Genomic DNA, 17,574 nt, shown 5'->3' on the forward strand with positions numbered 1-17,574 from the left:
TTTACTCTTTAAAAATTAGATAACCCCTATTTCTATTGCTTCTTTTGTTTGTTTGTTTGTTTTTAAGATTTTATTTATTCATGATAGTCACACAGAGAGACAGAGAGGCAGAGACACAGGCAGAGGGAGAAGCAGGCTCCATGCAGGGAGCCTGATGTGGGAGTCGATCCCGGGTCTCCAGGATCAGGCCCCGGGCCAAAGGCAGGTGCCAAACCGCTGCGCCACCCAGGGATCCCTCTATTGCTTCTTTTGGATTTCTTTTAGAAAAAACCATTGGGAAAAAGTTCCTTGACATTGGTCTTAGCAAGGACTTTATGGATACAATGCCCAGAGTACAAGAAACAAAAGCAAAAACAAACAAGTGAAACTATATTAAACTAAAAAGCCGGGCAGCCTCGGTGGCTTAGCGGTTTAGCACCTGCCTTCAGCCCAGGGCGTAATCCTGGAGTCCTGGGATCAAGTCCTACGTCGGGCTCCCTGCGTGGAGCCTGCTTCTCCCTCTGCCTCTCTTTCTCTCTCTGTATCTCTAATGAATAAATAAAAAAAATTTTTTTTAAAGATTTATTTTTATTTATTTATGATAGTCACAGAGAGAGAGGCAGAGACACAGGCAGAGGGAGAAGCAGGCTCCATGCACCGGGAGCCGGACGTGGGATTCGATCCCGGGTCTCCAGGATCGTGCCCTGGGCCAAAGACAGGTGCTAAACCGCTGCGCCACCCAGGGATCCCATAAAAAATTTTTTTAAAAAGCCTTCTACACAGCAAAGGAAATGGGCAAAGGATCTAAACAGACACTTTTTTCAAAAAAGACATTCACATGGTCAACAGGTACATGAAAAGATGCTCAACATTGTTAATCATCAGAGAAGTGCAAATCAAAACCACAATGAAATACCAACTCACACTTGTTAGAATTTCTTTTCCAGAAAAGACAAGAGATAACAAGTGCTGGTGAGGCTACGCAGAAAAAACACCCTTTGGGACACCTGCGTAGCTCAGCAGTTGAGTGTCTACCTTTGCCTCAGGTCACGATCCTGGGGTCCTGGGATTGAGTCCCACATTACGCTCCCTGCTGGGAGCTTGCTTCCCCCTCTGCCTATGTCTCTGCCTCTCTCTGTGTCTGTCATGATTAAATAAATAAAATCTTAAAAAAAAAAAAAAGAAAGAAAAAGTACCCCTTGAGCACTGCTGGTGAAAATGTAGAGTGGTGCAGCCACTATGGAAATCAGGATGGAAATTCCTCAAAAGATTAAAAGTAGAACTAGCATATAATTTAGCAATCCCACTTTTGGATATATTTCCAAAGAAAATGAAATGAGTAGGTAGGTCAAAGAGATATTTGCAAACCCATGTTCATTGCACATTTATAATAGTCAAGACATGGAAACATAGAAATATAAAATATACACAATACACTGTAATATTCTTTAGTCATAAAAAGAAAAAATTCCTGCCATTTGTGATTACATGGATGAAACTTAAAGGCATTTTGCTAAGTAAAATAAGTCAGATGTAGAAAGACAAATACTAAACATTCTTACTTATATGTGGAATCTAAAAAAAATAAATAAACCCGAACTTATCTAATAGAGAACAGATTGGTGGTTACCAAGGGCAGGGAGCGGGGAGTGAGGGAAATGGGTGAAAGTAGTCAAAAGATACAGACTTCTAGTTATAAAATGAATAAACTCTGGAGCTGAAATATACAGTGAGATGACTGTAGTTGACAATACTATACTGTATATTTGAAAGTTGCTAAGAAAATAGATTTTTAAGAGTTCTCACCACACGCATAGGTCATGGATGTGTTAAATAACCTTATAGTGTTCATCATTTTGCATTATAGACCTAGATAGCCCCAAATCATTATTAAACTTACACAATCTTATGTCATTATATCTCAATAAAACTAGAGAAAAAAAAACAAAGCAAAATTTGTATTATTTACATGAAATGTTCCTTTCTACTTAAACACATTTTTTTCAGTTCCTTTATATAGGCCTCTTGAGAATACCTGTTCTTAACAGTGAGAGAGAACTGTCTACAAGTCGGCAGGATGTCATTCCCTAACTGTCCTCAGCTGTGCTTCTCTATCCATTTCACTTGATTATTTTTTTTTCTGCAAATGTCAACTGCCTGTTTCTCCATCCCAATTTCACCGTCCATTTCAAACCTCTGATGAGCCTCCAATATCCACTAGGGCTAATATTTTTCACTTTGCCTGTATACTCAGCAGAATATAATTTATGCTTTCTTTTTGAACACCAATTCCAATGCAAATATCTGTGTGGTTTATAGGAGCTGCATGGCACATTTTTTCTGCTTTGTGGCTATGTCTTTTCAGCAGATCTACCTATGGTCGTATGTATTTTTTCTGATAAAAGGCACAATTCGGGTTCGACAAGCACTTGTTAAAATTTGCTACTCTTTCAACAATATTGAGCATATATGGATCGTCTACCATGTACCAAGCACTGTTATGAAGATTCAGCAGTTGTAAAACAAAAAGTCTTGCTTTCATAGTTCTTATATTCTAGATGGACAAAACAAAAAATAATTATAATAGGTTGGATTGTGATAGGCTTTCTGGGGGAAAAAAGTAGGATACAGATTAGGAAATGTGTAGGGGTGTTTGCAATTTTTAAAGGGTTTTCAGAAAAGCTCTCATCATGAAGGTGATGACTTCTGAGTAAAGAGCTGGTGGAAATTAGGGAGCAAACCATGTGGCTATCTGGGGCAAGAACTTTTCAGGCAGAGGGAGCAGCACCCAGTGCAAAGGCACACGCAGGCTGTCACAAGCAGTAAGGAGTATTATTGTAAGCATCTGCCAGGGACAAAAATTCAGGCAAGGCTTTTTTTGTTGTTGCTATAAAGAATCTACCTACAACAGAGTTTAATCAGCTTAAGATGAACATCAGTGCAGATCTGTTTAGTGTTCTTTCTCAGCCATGACCTCATTGCTAATACTGACAGCCTGGACTGCCTCTTAGATTTGGATGAACCTTGGACATGCAGCCTGGCAAACCTGGATGAAACCAGAAAAGAGAGGTTTGATTGCTCTGTAGGCCCGATGCTCCTTTACCTCATTTTCTCTCTACATCGGGCCGGATATTAATCATATGTAGTCATTGATTCCAAGTTTTAATTTAACCTAAAACATGTCCACTACTATATATGAACTAAGAAGATAATATACTAGAACTCTACCTCAAATGAGCTAATGGTAATTTCTGTCCCACAGACAGCCAAGACATAAGGCTACTGAGAGCAAAGGTGGCTCCCATGCCATCGAACTGTTTTTTCAATGTTATTTTCTTCTAGTCAGGGCAACATAGTAAGGAGGTCATTACTAACATTAAGTCTCATATAGAATTTCCAGAGATTGTCCCACTTATATTCAACCAATAGAAATCATCGGCCCTGGACCTTTTTTTAGGATTTTATTTATTCACAAGAGACACACAGAGAGAGGAAGAGACATAGGCAGAGGGAGAAGCAGGCTCCACGCAGGAAGCCCAATGTGGGATTCAATCCTGGATCCCAGGATCATGCCCTGAGAGAACGGCAGATGCTCAACCGCTGAGCCACTCAGGCATCCCATGCCCTGGGCCATTCTATCCTAGCTAACACAGTGGTATAACAGTGCCCTGCTACTCAAGCTAGCCACACCTCCTTCTCAGGATTTTCTAATTTACCTGAGGAGAACATTTTCCTAAAGCTTCTGTGATGCCCTAGGAGCCTACTCTCAGCCTTGATGAGGATAAAGCATTATTAAGAACTCAACACAGAGAAGTTTGAAAGCAGGTTTAGTTTATTTTAGCCCACCTTTGATTTGTTTGGAGACTGAACTCCTTACACAGGAAGATCAGTACTTATTTCATGAGAATAAAGGCTTAAGAGACAACCAAGATTTCTTTAGCAAAGAGAAGCTGATTGAACATCTAAACAGGTCATGATGACTTATAAGTAACTAAAAATAGGATTTTAGGACATTAGTAGTTCTCTGTGTGGGTCATTTAGATTTGCTTTAGATGACTGATTTAATTGGCTATGGTAGAATTTGAACATACACCGAAAACCTTTAAAATATGGCTAGGTATGCGGTTTTAGATCCAAATCAAGTATTGATCATTATGACTGTGGCTTGGTATAAATTTAGAATTATTGTAATCTAATGTGTTGAGGTTGTTCCATACTTATATTTAGGAGAGGCCAGAGAGGATATTTCTATAATGAAACTATGCTGTAATTAAATCAAAACTTAGTAATTTACTGGCCTTTTTCTTTATTTCACATATTTTGATCTGTTAAAGTTTTTGTTTCTGATATGCTAAAAAAGTCATAGCAAAGAAGCCACTTACTTTTTCCCTCATGAAAGAATGCAATTTCCTAATTAATGAAGTCTTTTAGGTGGAAAAACTAACACAATAGATCAATTACAACAAATTTGAAAGAATAAAGTTTTTGCTCTATGTATAATTAAAATATGTTATTGTGGAAAGAAAAGCATATGTAGTAGGCTATCTTCACTTGTAAAATTTCTTTTGAACTAATGGGAACTTATCTCATACAGGAGATTTGTGAACTGTTTGTAAATTCTCTACCAATCATATATTCCACAGCTTTAAGCTGTGATGTGCTAGGATAGAGGGCTTATAGATTCAAGTTAGTTTACTTAAGTTGGATTCTTAGCTCCCTACTTACTAGCTGAGTAATCTCAGACAAGACTTTTAGCTTTTTTGTGCTATAGTGAAGAATTTCATGGGGAAAATAATAGTATCCACCTTGCGGATTATAGGAGAACTAAATGACATAACACATAAAACATTCTTAGGCCAGTGGCTGGCATGTGATGAACGTTCATTAAATGTTAGCTATTATTCTAGTGTTTGATAAAGTGAGGAACTACCACCGGTCTTAATGGGAAGTACTGGATGCAATTCTTGTATTTTTTTTTTAAATTGGGTTTCATCTACTTTTCACAGAAGTTAGTATGCTTTTTGGTCTGAGAGCACAAGGAAACAGAAACGGATGGCTCCTCTAAGTGAAACTAACCCCTGAACATAGTGTCTAAAATCACAGGAAGCTTGTCAGTGTGGGCGGACACCAAGAGCAGACCAATTTGATAACCCCCTTCTCTCTCCATCTCTCTCTCTCTCTCTTTTTTTTAATCTCATGGAAATTAATGGAGAGAATCTGATGTATACCTTTAATTTAATTGTTCCCGCATAAGGTTTATAACCTTGGTCTGCTATAGGGGTAAACTTAGGTTTTTGATAGTCATCCAAAAATCTTTATATCTCTCCAGTTTCACTGCAGAATAAAAACTAAATTTACCACAGTGGATTGTTACATTAAGTCTGGTATTTATTTCTCCCAAGAGGCCATCTGCTTCTGGGGAAAGGCAACGGGGTGCCCTCCATTAACATAACCAATTGATGGTGTAAGGATGTACAATTCATTGTTGACCCTTGCAATTCAGCTATTGTCTTGGAATGTAAGATTTGCTTCTCTTTTCACTGCATAACTACAAACGTTAAGGGTAGACTTTTATGAAGAGCATTGGCCCGTCGTTCGATCCAGCTTCTAGACTTTGCTTTTGATGCCCTGAAGTTCTTTTGATCAATCAGCCCACTAAGCCACGAAAACTCAGGTTACTGAAGCTAGGGGGGAAGGGATGGGTTCTTCTGGTTCCACCTCTACAACGTCCCCAAAGAGCAGGTGTACTTGCAAAGTTAAAGCAGGGTCGTCTGTCTCCAGTTGCACAATCGGCGCAGGAGGGTGGAGCCCTCGCAACTGGCTCACCCGAGTGTGTGTGTCTGTGGGTGTCGGGGCACGCGCAGGACACACACGGACCCACTTTCCTAGGGCAGCCCAAACTCCGGCCGTCGCCTCAAAGGCTGTCAACTCGCACGCCTCTCCCTGCTGCGCACGGCTGGCCCCCTCCCTACTCCTCTACTCCCTCACGCCCCGCCCCCAAGGTAGCATGCACCACTCTCATTGGTTAGTGCTCCCCTCACTCCTAGGCCGCGGCCAACCACTCGAGAGCTGGTGGAGCGCGGCGGAGCCAATGGGAGTGCTCGTTGCGGCCGCTGCCGGGTCCGAGCGCCGGGAGGCGGTGCCGGGGGCGGGGCGCGGGTGGGGAGTCAGTTGCCGTTTGGAGTGAGGAGCAGGCGGAGGCGGCGGCGGCGGCGTCTGCGGTGGCGCGGGATCCGCGGGGAGCTAGACCCCTCCGGGCCCTTTCCTCCTGCCCCGATCCCCAGAAGCAGGGGTCTGGGCCCTCCCTGCAGTTGGCGGGCGCTCCCGCGCGTGCAGCCCTGCGAGGCGGCGAGCGGCCCCTGAGGCGGCGTGAGCCGGACTGTGGTCCCTCTCCCCTGTCAGCGCGATGCCCGGGGCGGCGGCGGCGGCGGCGGCGGCGGCGGCGGCTCCGGGCTCCTCGCGGCCCCGGCCGTGACCGCCACCCGGAGCCCGGCGCGGCGGTTGGGGCCGTTGGGCGTTTGTTGTCGCAGCCTTCCCCTCCCCCTCGCCGCGGCGCCGAGGCACCGAGGCGGCGGGGGTGCGCGTTGGGCAGGGGAGCGGGAGACTCCTCCTCCCCGGTCCCCGCGCCCCTCCCCCTTACACACTCGCACGCACTGCCGCGCCGGCTCCCACACGCTCGCGCGCCTCCCGCTCCGCGCCTCGGTGTCGGCCGGCGGCGTCCCGGGCCCTCGGAGCCACCATGTCCACTGCCTCCTCCTCCTCCAGTTCCTCTCAGACCCCTCACCCCCCGCCGCAGAGGATGCGGCGCAGCGCCGCGGGCTCCCCGCCCGCCGCCCCCTCGGCCGGCAGCGGGAGCGGTGCGGGCGGCGGCGGCGGCGGCGGCGGCGTGGGGTGCGCCCCGGCTGCGGGAGCCGGCCGGCTGCTGCAGCCCATCCGCGCCACGGTGCCCTACCAGCTCCTGCGCGGCAGCCAGCACAGCCCCACGCGCCCGCCCGCCGCCGCCGCCGCCGCCGCCGCCGCCTCGCTGGGCAGCCTCCCGGGGCCCGGCGCGGCCCGCGGCCCCAGCCCGCCCAGCCCTACGCCGCCGCCGGCCGCGGCCCCGACCGAGCCGGCGCCGCGGGCCAAGGGCCGCCCGAGACGGTCCCCCGAGAGCCACCGGAGGAGCACCTCACCTGAGAGACGGAGCCCCGGCTCGCCCGTGTGCAGAGGTAGCGAGCCCAACCCTTCCGTCCTCCCGGGCGGCGGCTTCCCCGACGGTTCGGTCCGTGGAAACTCCAGCCTCTCCGGGCTTCTCTTTGCTAGTGCATTACCGAAGGTGTGAAAGTGGCTTTGGGAACCTCACCCCCTGCGGTCGCCGCGGGGCTGCGGGGCTCGGAGGAGCGAACTGCAGAGCAACTTTTACTTGACCCACATGCCGCCCCTCAGATTTTATCTTCCATCACTCGCCTGCATCGAAAGGTTTTTTTTTTTTTTTTCCTTCCAGTTTGTGAGCTGATTAGCTCGCTCACGTACGTGTGTGCTGTTGGTGGCGGGGGAAGGAGGAGCTGGGCAAAACACTTAAAAACACACGCACACAAACTCTGGCAGCCCGATAAGGTAGCGGGTTGTAATCTGCAGCCTCTTTGTGCTTTCCTGCAAAGTTCCTCGCAGTGTCCCTGCGACTACTGGGATATGTATGAATATATTTCTTTTTTGGAAGGGTGATCTGTTGGATGTGTAGGGGAGACAGTTGCGAATGTGCAGTTGAAGTGTGTTGTATAGTGTGGTGGTGGTGGTGGTGGTTGGATGGTGGGGATTTTTTTTTTTTTTTTTTTGTCTCCCTCTTTTCTCTACTTTATATAGTCATATGCATCACGGCAGTTACTTCCCTGGAAACCGTCTATGCCCAACTCAGGATTTTCATGGTAAATTTCTAAAGACCTATTTGTGGAGTGTGCTCACTTTTTCCTTCCATTTTTTAAGTACACTTAACAGTTCAGTTGAGCTGTTAAAGGATCTCAAGTTTCTTTTTTGTTAGGTGTCAAAGGTAATGGTGAGCTAGTGGATGCTGTCGGCTTCCCTTAATGTTTTGTGTTTTGGTTTGGTTTTGTTTATGTCTGGGGACACAGTGCATGATCTAGTTGAGTCCTGGGGGAGAAAAGGAAGATTAGCCAAAACAGGGACTTAAAGCTCATAAGGGAGAGTGGAGTAGCTAATATAATTAGATGCCAGGCTAGAGCTACAGATGCTGCTGCTGCTGCTGCTGCTGCAGCAGCAGCATTGTGGAGACAACTGATCATACCGAGTGGAAAACTCTCTGCTTGGAAGGGAAACACTGTGGAGCTCTCTGTACGTTTATGTGGTATGTGGACATTTTTTTAACGGAGTTTTGTTTTTAAACGAAAGACTTAGAGAAAAGTGATTATGTTATGATGGATTGCAGTTTGGCTGGTTTTTGTTTTTTTTAAAAAAATATTTCTGGCTGATAAATTAGCATGTTGCTAAGGCACTTGTTTTCAGACCACTTGATGGTGTGGCAGAGTAGGATGTAGTGCAATGGTATGTGTACAGGAGCACCAAGAAATACCTCCTGTAATCTGTATGCACCAGGAGGAATTTGCTCCCCCACTCCTCCCCCAGGTCAGGCCAGCTGCTGCAGAAACTGACATCCTCCAGCAAATCCTGAATGAATGAATGAAAACAACGTGATCGCCCTAATAATGACCACAACCGAACACATCTTTGGCTGTATTTTATAGAAAAGGCCACCATTTTCTAACAGATTAATGCCATATGCAGCTCCCATGCACATTTTCTGGAGCTATATGAAATGAGAGGTAAAGGAACGAATAGAAGGCAGCAGTTAAGAGAAATTTTTGAGTGATTTAGCTTCAACAGTACATAGATTGAGTTTTGGGATTTTCTTTTAGGGACTAATGTAACAGCCATAAAATAACCATTTCAGACTGTGTACACAGGGTTTTGTGGGCAGAGTAAGAGTAGTTGCTGCAACAATTTAATGGCCATCCAGTGCCTCCTCCCCTTTTGTTGATAAACACTAACATCTTACAACACATCCTAGTACAACTTGTTTTTCTGTATCCTTCAAAAGCCTTAATTGCTGAAGAATTACATGGTCCATCATAAAGTAGTTTTAATGAAATTTGTGATCAGGCTTAAGCTATCCTCTTTGTTGTAGTGTGGTGTATCCGACTTAAATGCAATTTTAATGTAATCACGATGAAAACACTTTTCTGAGTCTGGTTGTGCAGCAGACAGATTTGCATCACCAGAGAGCTTGTATTGGGAATAGAAGAGGCTTTTCTGCTGTTTTTAACACCAGGTGGTTTGTCAGTTTCCTACATTTAAGGGATTTTGAATGCAGGCTCTTCAGCCCCGAGTTCCCTGATTATATTACCTTTATGTTACTTCTCCACATCCTGCCTTGCCCCTCTCTACCCAAATTAAAAATGTGCAGCTAATCTATTCTGTTTAGCTGGCCATTTAAAATCTGCGCTATGAACAGTTGAACAATCTTTCAAACATTATCTACTCAGTTTCTTTTAAATTCTGCAAGGTTCTGACTTCAGTGGATTTTAGCCTCCACAGGTCAAGGCTCCTGCTGCCGCCTCTGTTGCTGCTGCTGCAGACACTGACATCACTATACTGCATGAATGAAAAACAACAACGTGCTCCATTTCTTGCTCTCCACCTCCTTCCTTTTCTGCACACTTCTGTGTGTGTGTGTAAGAGGTGTTATGCTGCATTTAAAACTACATTTAAAAATGTTAGATTAAGTGGATGGTGGCTCAAGGGATATGTATTTAGTATAGAGGCATATTGTTTACAAAAAGCTTCAAGTGCTATGAGCATTTGGGCTGGAGGTGACATAACTGAGCATTCAGTATTTTTTTAAATCTGGACTGGTGGTTATGGAAGAAAATACAGAAGCTTTAAACACTTTTCTTTGTAATTGTTTTACCAAGAAGAAGTAATGAAACAACATGATTTCCAAACATGTTAGGTTATTATTTCCCTCTTAAACATTCTTAATATGTATATTTATAGGGTTATGGCTGTAGTAATAAAGAAATGACACTCTGATTATTTCACAAAGCTGAGGAAAAGCTGATTTCTGTAAAGATGCAATCAAATTTTAATAATTTATAAAATTCAACAAGATGGCAATTTATTTTTGTAGCACAATTTTAGATGATTTTAAAGGGTATCATAACAGAAGATACATAAATCTTTACCTTGCTCTGTATAAGGATATGAACTTTTACAAACTATCTTGTTTATGCATGTGGATCATATTTTTGATTGTATTTTTAAAATTTCTTTTGTATTTTTAAAACTTCAAGGTTTGTTATTTATATTCATTTCTTTACTTCTGCCATTAGCAAAATGTCACCCTCCCCCTTGTTTGGTTCTGAAGGGTCTTGAAGTGGTGAATGACAAGCTGCTGAATGCATCCTCAGGCTCCCTGTGATGTGTTTGTAATAGATGTAAAATCATAAAGTATTATGCAAATAGTTATTTTTTTGTAATGGTAATACATAAAGTCTACCTTTGAGATAAATAGAACAACTCAAATGAGAATATAACAGGATGTTAGTGTTAAAAATTAATAATCTGTAAGCTAAAATCATGAGTAATATCCAAAAGAAAATAAAGTTGCTTCTTTCTGAAACCTCAGAGCAAAACCTATGGATTTAGAAACATTACAAATGCTCACAATTTTACTGTGTAAGCTAAGATAGTAAGTAGCAACTGTAAATCCTTTTGTGTTTTTTTTTTGTAAAGATTGAACATTAGGATGAATTAAATATTCTAAAAGATATAAAAGCAGTTGCATTAGAGTACTCCGGATGGAGAATACTGCTTATTCTTAAGTGTACCAAATCTAGTTTAAAAAAACATGGAAGAGCTTGTAATTTATATGGCTCCTTTTATGGAAAATAGCATGCGTTGATTCCTGATTTAACATAACATTTATTTAGGCCTAATGTGCTAGCAGATTACTGACTCTAGAGTGAAATTTGATTAGATTTTTTTCATGATTATTATTGAGAGCTTTATTGTTTTATACATTAAAAGTTATGATTACATTTTAAAAGAAAATACAAAGCCAGCCAGCATGTAATGTTGAATGACTTCATGTAGTGTGTGTGTGTATGTCTTTGTGTTTTAATCAATTAATTTGCTTTCAGTTTTTTAATCTTTTCATTAAATTTCCCTCTTAGAGTCATTTTTGTGCTATGCCCAGTTTGTAGAATGCAACATTTTTAATTACTTTTTCCCCCCTTACTTTTTAGAGATACTTAGGCATTGCCTTCATATAAAGTTACTTCTCAGGCTGATATTCTTAGAAATTAAGGTCTTTCTAATGGCCCCCCTCTTTTAAAATTAATTTTCTTAGAGTGCTTAGAGGACCTTGTTTCAAAGCTTTCCTATACTTGAGTAAAAATAGTTAAAAGTTGTGGGGGGTTTTGTTTTGTTTTGTTTTTTCCTAAAATGGCAGGTTTCAAATACTGATTTTTGGGAAAGGTTATAGGCCTTTGAGAGCTACACTAAGTATCAGCGGCATTGATTATTTAGCTTTTCCCATCAGTTATGGTGCATAAGATTTCTAGTTCAGTGAATTCAATAGAAAAGTGAATTTATATAAGTTATTCTTAACTGTCTTACGTTTAAAGATTGTATTCTTCTCAAATAAGGTATGCTAAGCCTATTGAATATCATACACCTAAGATACATAAAAGCACCTTTGTCAGTTTAACTCTATATATAGTTTTGTGTGTATATATTGAGCTAAAAATTATTTCATTATTTACAGTACTTTTTACAGAAGGACATGTCTTTCACTGCAGTCTACATTTCTTCAAGGATTTGATGCAAATTAGGATTTATGCATTGGGAAATGCTGAAGGGTAATGACATCCTTGTGGTCTTTTTTTTAATTTGTGATAAATGCAGACTAAATGTGAACAAGGAAACAAAGAAATAATTGGGCTCCATGGCAATGCATAACAATGGAAATAAATGGCAATGTTTAATAAATGGCTAATAGGAGAAGGCTTTTCCTATGTCTGAAATTTAAACAAATTTCTAAAAGTCTACTTTACCAAAACTTTCACACGTAGTGAGCTAATAGTCTGCCAAAGAATAAATGCTAACGACCATGATATTCTTAATTTTAGTTCACTCTTTTCTCCAGTGCTAAAAATTGCCAGACACTGCCACCCAGATAGGCTTTTCTGTAGCACCTGTGCCTGGTGCTGTTATCTTTTGTCTTCAGTATATAATTTTGTTATTAAATGATAAAGCAAATCACCGATGCTGTTTCTGTCCTTTATACTTTGTATTTTAGCAAGAGGTTGAATTTGAGACTGATAGTCTTTTAATTGAGTTTACCAGAAGTGGAGTAAAGAGAACACTACTCATCTATTAATTTGGAAAGCCTTAGGAACTGATGGAAGAGCCAGAAGTTACCTCCATTTCCTTCTGCCCTTTATCTGGACCCCTTAAACTGACCCTATTCCACCCGTCATCCAAATGATTCTAAAAGAATAAGATTTGTGCTTATTCTGCAAAACAGATTTGTAGTAATTCTGAAGAAAGTAAGGATTTTATATACATTATGAACAATTGCAGAGAAAAATATTTCTCCAGTATATGCACTTAGTAGGGACAAACATGGCAGATACCTTTCTTTAAGCAGTGTTGTTTACTTCAAATGAATGTAACAGGAGAAGGTAAGTCCATGAATACCTGAGTACCTTCCCCTGTATTATGTTGGTCTTTAGCTGTAGGTAGAAAGGAAGAAAGTGTTTTAGTGTTTATTATATACTAGGCAATGCATATATTCATTTATCAAGAAAGCACATTTGAAGTGCAAATCTTCTGATTTCAGATCTAGTGTTTATTCAACAGTACTATCCTGTTGCTCCTAACTCAGAACGGCTCTGAAGTTGGTGACCAGCTGTGATTTCTGAGCTAAAAGAATTACTAAAGAATAGGTTTTCTGTTGTTTTTACAGCACTATTATACTATGCTAGGATGTGCTTTGACATTTTCAGAATGTCTAAACATGTAAGACAGGATGGTGAATGTAACTGGAATGAATATATACATGGATTGGTCATATTTCTCCATTTGTTCTTAATAGAAAAGTCTTTAAGTGTCTGTGAGAGAGAGCAAGAGAGTGAGAAATCCTTCTTCCTGAGGGCTCAGGGATGTGAACTTGACTGTTTCTGGCCCTCCTCCCACCTCAGATTTGTGCTGTCCTTGAATCTTAGTGCAAAGTACTTTTCTCCACGAATATTAAAAGTTAGTTGCACATGGTGGTGAACTAATGAATGCTGCAGGTATCACTAAGCAGAGACTAGTCTCAAGTGATTGTCTCAGCAACTGGTACTAGTTAATTCAGTCCTCCCAAGAGCTAACACGTTATCACTGCAATTTGTGGGTTTGAACTGTGAATGTTTGTAACTTAACGAAATGCCACCGTGGTGCACCTTAATGATGGCTCACCAAGAATAAGGATGAATGAAAGCAACCAGTAAAACCCATTATTGTGTGGCAAGGTCAGTGTCCAAAATTGTCTTACAAGTCATTAGAATCAAGAAATCTACTAAACATCTGAATGTGTTTCGTAAACTGCTACAACTTGCTGCCTGGTGTTACTAAAGATCAGATACCAACCACCTACTGACAGTAATGACTCCTTATTTAGTCAGTATAACCACAGGGATAACTTTTGTGAATAGTCCATATAGCTAATTTTAACATTTAGATTACTAAAAAATTATTTGATGGAACCTTTTTCTAAAGGTATTATGCAGTTTTCTTAAGCAGAACAAATGATATAAGTGAACTCTTTTGTGGCTTATTTAGCTTTATCAATATTTGCATACCTAACAAAATGATGATTACAGATAGTATTGAATATAAGATTGAGCATTAACTGACAACTAGAGTTGCCCTATAACCGATTCTATAAATTTGCTTTTGGGATTATCTTATTTTGAGAGAGAGAGAGAGAGAGAGAGAGAACTTTAGGCAGGTTCCATGCTCGATGTGGACACTGATGTGGGGCTCAGTCTGAGATGAAATCAAGAGTCAGATAAGAGTCAGATAGATGCTTAACTGACTGAGCTACCCACGTGCCTTAGGATTGTCTTTTTTTTTTCTGATGAAGGTGGAATGAAGCAATGTGTGGCCACATTATTCCGTAACAGAATAATTTAGCTCTTTTTTTTTTTTTTTTCAGAATTATCCCATTAAGGGCAAACTTATTTTCTAAATGGTACTTAAAAGAGTCTCAGAAACAAAAAAGTATACTGGAAAATACTAGATTCAGTGCTAAGAGACTTCTATTTCTAGTTTTAACATTTGACCTACAGCAAATCACTATCTCTTGGTATCTTGTTTTCTCTATCTTTACAGTGAGAGGTGGGATTTTTAAGATTTTGGTTTAGGTAGAGAAAAAAATTCTACTGAAAGGGAAAGTAAGTTTATTAAGCTAGGTAATTTTTTAAAATATCCCCCCCCCCAGCTTTTTTGAGGTATAACGGAAATAAAAATTGTGTATATTTAAGGTGTACATTATGATGATTTTATCTAGGTATACATTGTGAAGTGGTCACCACAGTCGAGCTAATTAATAACATTCATCACCTCAGATAGTTACCTTTTGTTTTGCTGTGTGATGAGAACATTTAAGATCTCCTCTTGGCTAATTTCAAGTATACATTATTATTAGAGTCACTGTGCTGTACATTATTCCTCATTATTCACCCAGAATTTAGTCGTCTTATAATTGAAAGTTTGTACCTTGACCTGTATCTTCCTATTTCTCTCACCCACAAGCCCCTAGAAACCACCACTCTACTCTCTGCTGCTATAAATTTGACTTTTTTTAGATTCCACATGTAAGTGAGATCATACAGTATTTGTTTTTCTGTGTAGTACAGTGTTCAGGTTCATCTCTGTCACCAGTAGTAGGATTTCCTTCTTTTTTTAAAAAGACTATATAATATTTGTGTGTGTGTGTGTGTGTGTATGAATGTGATATTTTCTTTATCCATTTCTCCATCAATGGATATTTATGTAATTCTCATATCTTGGCTATTGTGAATAACGCAATGAATGTGGAAGGGCAGATATCTCTTTAAGGGACTGATTTCATTTCCTTTGGATGTATATACCCAGAAGAAGGATTGCTGGGTTATATGATAGTTCTATTTTTAATTTTCTGAGGAACCTCTATACTGTGTTTTTTCTCCAAGATTTTACTTAAATTCAAATTTGTTAACGTATAGTGTAGTATTAGTTTTCAGGAGTAGAATCTAGTGATTCATTATTTACATATAACACCCAGTGCTCATCGCAAGTGCCCTCCTTAATGCCTGTCACCTTTTAACACATCCCCTGTTCCTTTCTCCTCCAGCACACCTGAGTTTTTTCTCTATCTTTAAGAGTCTCTTATGGTTTGCCTCCCTCTCTGTTTTTACCTGAATTTTTATTTCCCTTCTCCTATGTTCATCTGTTTTGTTTCTTAAATGCCACATGAGTGAAATATTGTATTTGTCTTTCTCTGACTGACCTTTTTCACTGAGCACAGTACACTCTTAGTTCCATCTACCTCATTGCAAATGGCAAGATTTCATTCTTTTTGATGGCTGAGTAATATTCTGTTTTGTGTGTGTGTGTGTGTATTCATCAGCCAATGGACATTTGGGCTCTTTGCATACTTTGGCTATTGTGGACATTGCTGCTATAAACATTGAGGTGCATGCGCCCCTTTGAATTTGTATTTTTGTATCCTTTAGATAGATATCTAGTAGTGCAATTGCTGGGTTGTAGTATAGTTCTACTTTTAACTTTTTGAAGAACCTCCATATTGTGTGGCTGCACCAATTTGCATTCCCACCAGATTTGTTCTTTTTCAACATTACTTTGGCTATATGCAATCTTTTCTAGTTCCATACAAATTTTAGAATTGTCTGTTCTAGCTCTGTAAAAATGCTGCTGTTATTTTGATAGGGATTGCATTGAATGTGTAGATTGCTTTGGGTAGTATAGATATTTTAACAATATTTGTTTTTCCAGTCCATGAGCATAGAATGTTTTTCCATTTCTTTGTGTTTTCTTCCGTTTCTTTCATAAGTGTTCTATAGTTTTCAGCATACAGATTTTTCACCTGTTTAGTTATGTTTATTCCTAAGGATCTTATGGTTTTTGGTGCAATGGTAGATGGGATTGATTCCTTGATTTCGCTTTTTGCTGTTTCATTATTGGTGTATAGAAAAGCAATAGATATTTTTTTTAATATTTTATTTATTTATTCATGAGAGACACAGAGAGAGGCAGAGACACAGGCTGAGGGAGAAGCAGGCTCCCTTCAGGGAGCCTGACGTGGGATTCCGTGGGATTCCGTCCTGGGTCTCCAGGATCACGCCCTGGGCTGAAGGCAGCGCCTAAACCACTGAGCTACCCGGGCTGCCCCGAAAAGCAACAGATTTTGGTACATTGATTTTATATCCTGCCACTTTGGTGAATTCATGTATCAGTTCTTCCTTTTTTTTTTTTTTTTTTTTTTGTGGAGTCTTTTGGGTTTTCTACATAGATAGACTGTTTTCTGTTCCCAGAAATTTACATTGCCACCAATGGCATACAGGCGTTACCTTTTATCCACATCCTTGCCAATACTTTTTATCTCTTACCTTTTGATAATAGCCATTCTAGCAGGTGTGAGGTGGTATCTGATTGTGGGTTTAATTTGCATTTCCCTGATGATTAGTGATGTTGAGCACCTTTCATGTACCTGTTGGCTATTATATTTCTTCTTTGGAAGAATGTCTGTTCAACTCCTTTGCCCATTTTTTAATTGGATTTTTGTTGTTGTTTTTGCTATTGAATTGTATGAGTTCCTTATATATTTTAGATATTAACCCCTTATCAAATGTATGGTTTACAGATATTTTCTCTCATTCTATAGTTTCTTTTTTCATTTTGTTGATTTTTTTCCTTTGCTGTGCAGCAGCTTTTTAGTTTGATGTAGTTCCACATATTTATTTTTGCTTTTGTTGCTTTGCTTTTGGTGCCATATCCAAAATGTCATTGCCAAGACCAATGGCAAGGAGGCTTTTCCCTATATTTTCTCCTTCTCCTAGGAGTTTACAACTTCGGGTCTTATTTTAAAGCTTTAATCATTTTGAGTTAATTTTGTATATGGTATAAGATAATATGGTTTCCTTGTTTGGCATGTGTATATCCATTTTTCCAACACCATTTATTGAAGAGGTTGTCTTGTGAAAAGTCACATTGTGTATTATTGGCACCTTTGTCAAAGATTAGTTGACCATATACCTATGAGTTTATTTCTGGGCTTTCTGTTCTATTCCATTGGTCTCTGTGTCTGGTTTTTTTTTTTTTATGCCAGTATCATATTGCTTTGATTACGATTGTGTTGTATGGATTAGATAATTACTGGTAAAATGATCATTTATTGAGCTTTTATGTCAGCCTTCATTGAAACCTAGTCTTCATTGAAACCTAATGTAGAGTACTTTTATAATTTCTCTTCACAGATGAGTAAATGACATCCTG

The 17,574-nt window shown here is 40.4% G+C and overlaps 1 protein-coding gene and 1 long non-coding RNA gene across 3 annotated transcripts in view; one reads left to right on the top strand and one right to left on the bottom strand.

Annotated features, from left to right (window-relative positions):
- The window catches only part of LOC121474841, a 103,130-nt gene extending 95,859 nt beyond the window's left edge, over window positions 1–7,271 (bottom strand). Inside the window, exon 1 of the long non-coding RNA XR_005983552.1 lies at window positions 7,152–7,271. This is a non-coding gene — a long non-coding RNA (uncharacterized LOC121474841). The remainder of the gene's footprint in view (window positions 1–7,151) is intronic.
- Window positions 6,578–17,574, top strand: part of GLCCI1 (glucocorticoid induced 1) — a 101,159-nt gene continuing 90,162 nt past the window's right edge. For both annotated transcript variants that reach the window (XM_041727964.1, XM_041727965.1), the window contains exon 1: window positions 6,578–7,187. In XM_041727964.1, the coding sequence (XP_041583898.1) occupies window positions 6,719–7,187 (469 nt within the window). In that variant the 5' untranslated portion in view covers window positions 6,578–6,718. The remainder of the gene's footprint in view (window positions 7,188–17,574) is intronic.

The sequence above is a fragment of the Vulpes lagopus genome, chromosome 13 (assembly GCF_018345385.1).
Source record: "Vulpes lagopus strain Blue_001 chromosome 13, ASM1834538v1, whole genome shotgun sequence".
Lineage (NCBI taxonomy): Eukaryota > Metazoa > Chordata > Mammalia > Carnivora > Canidae > Vulpes > Vulpes lagopus.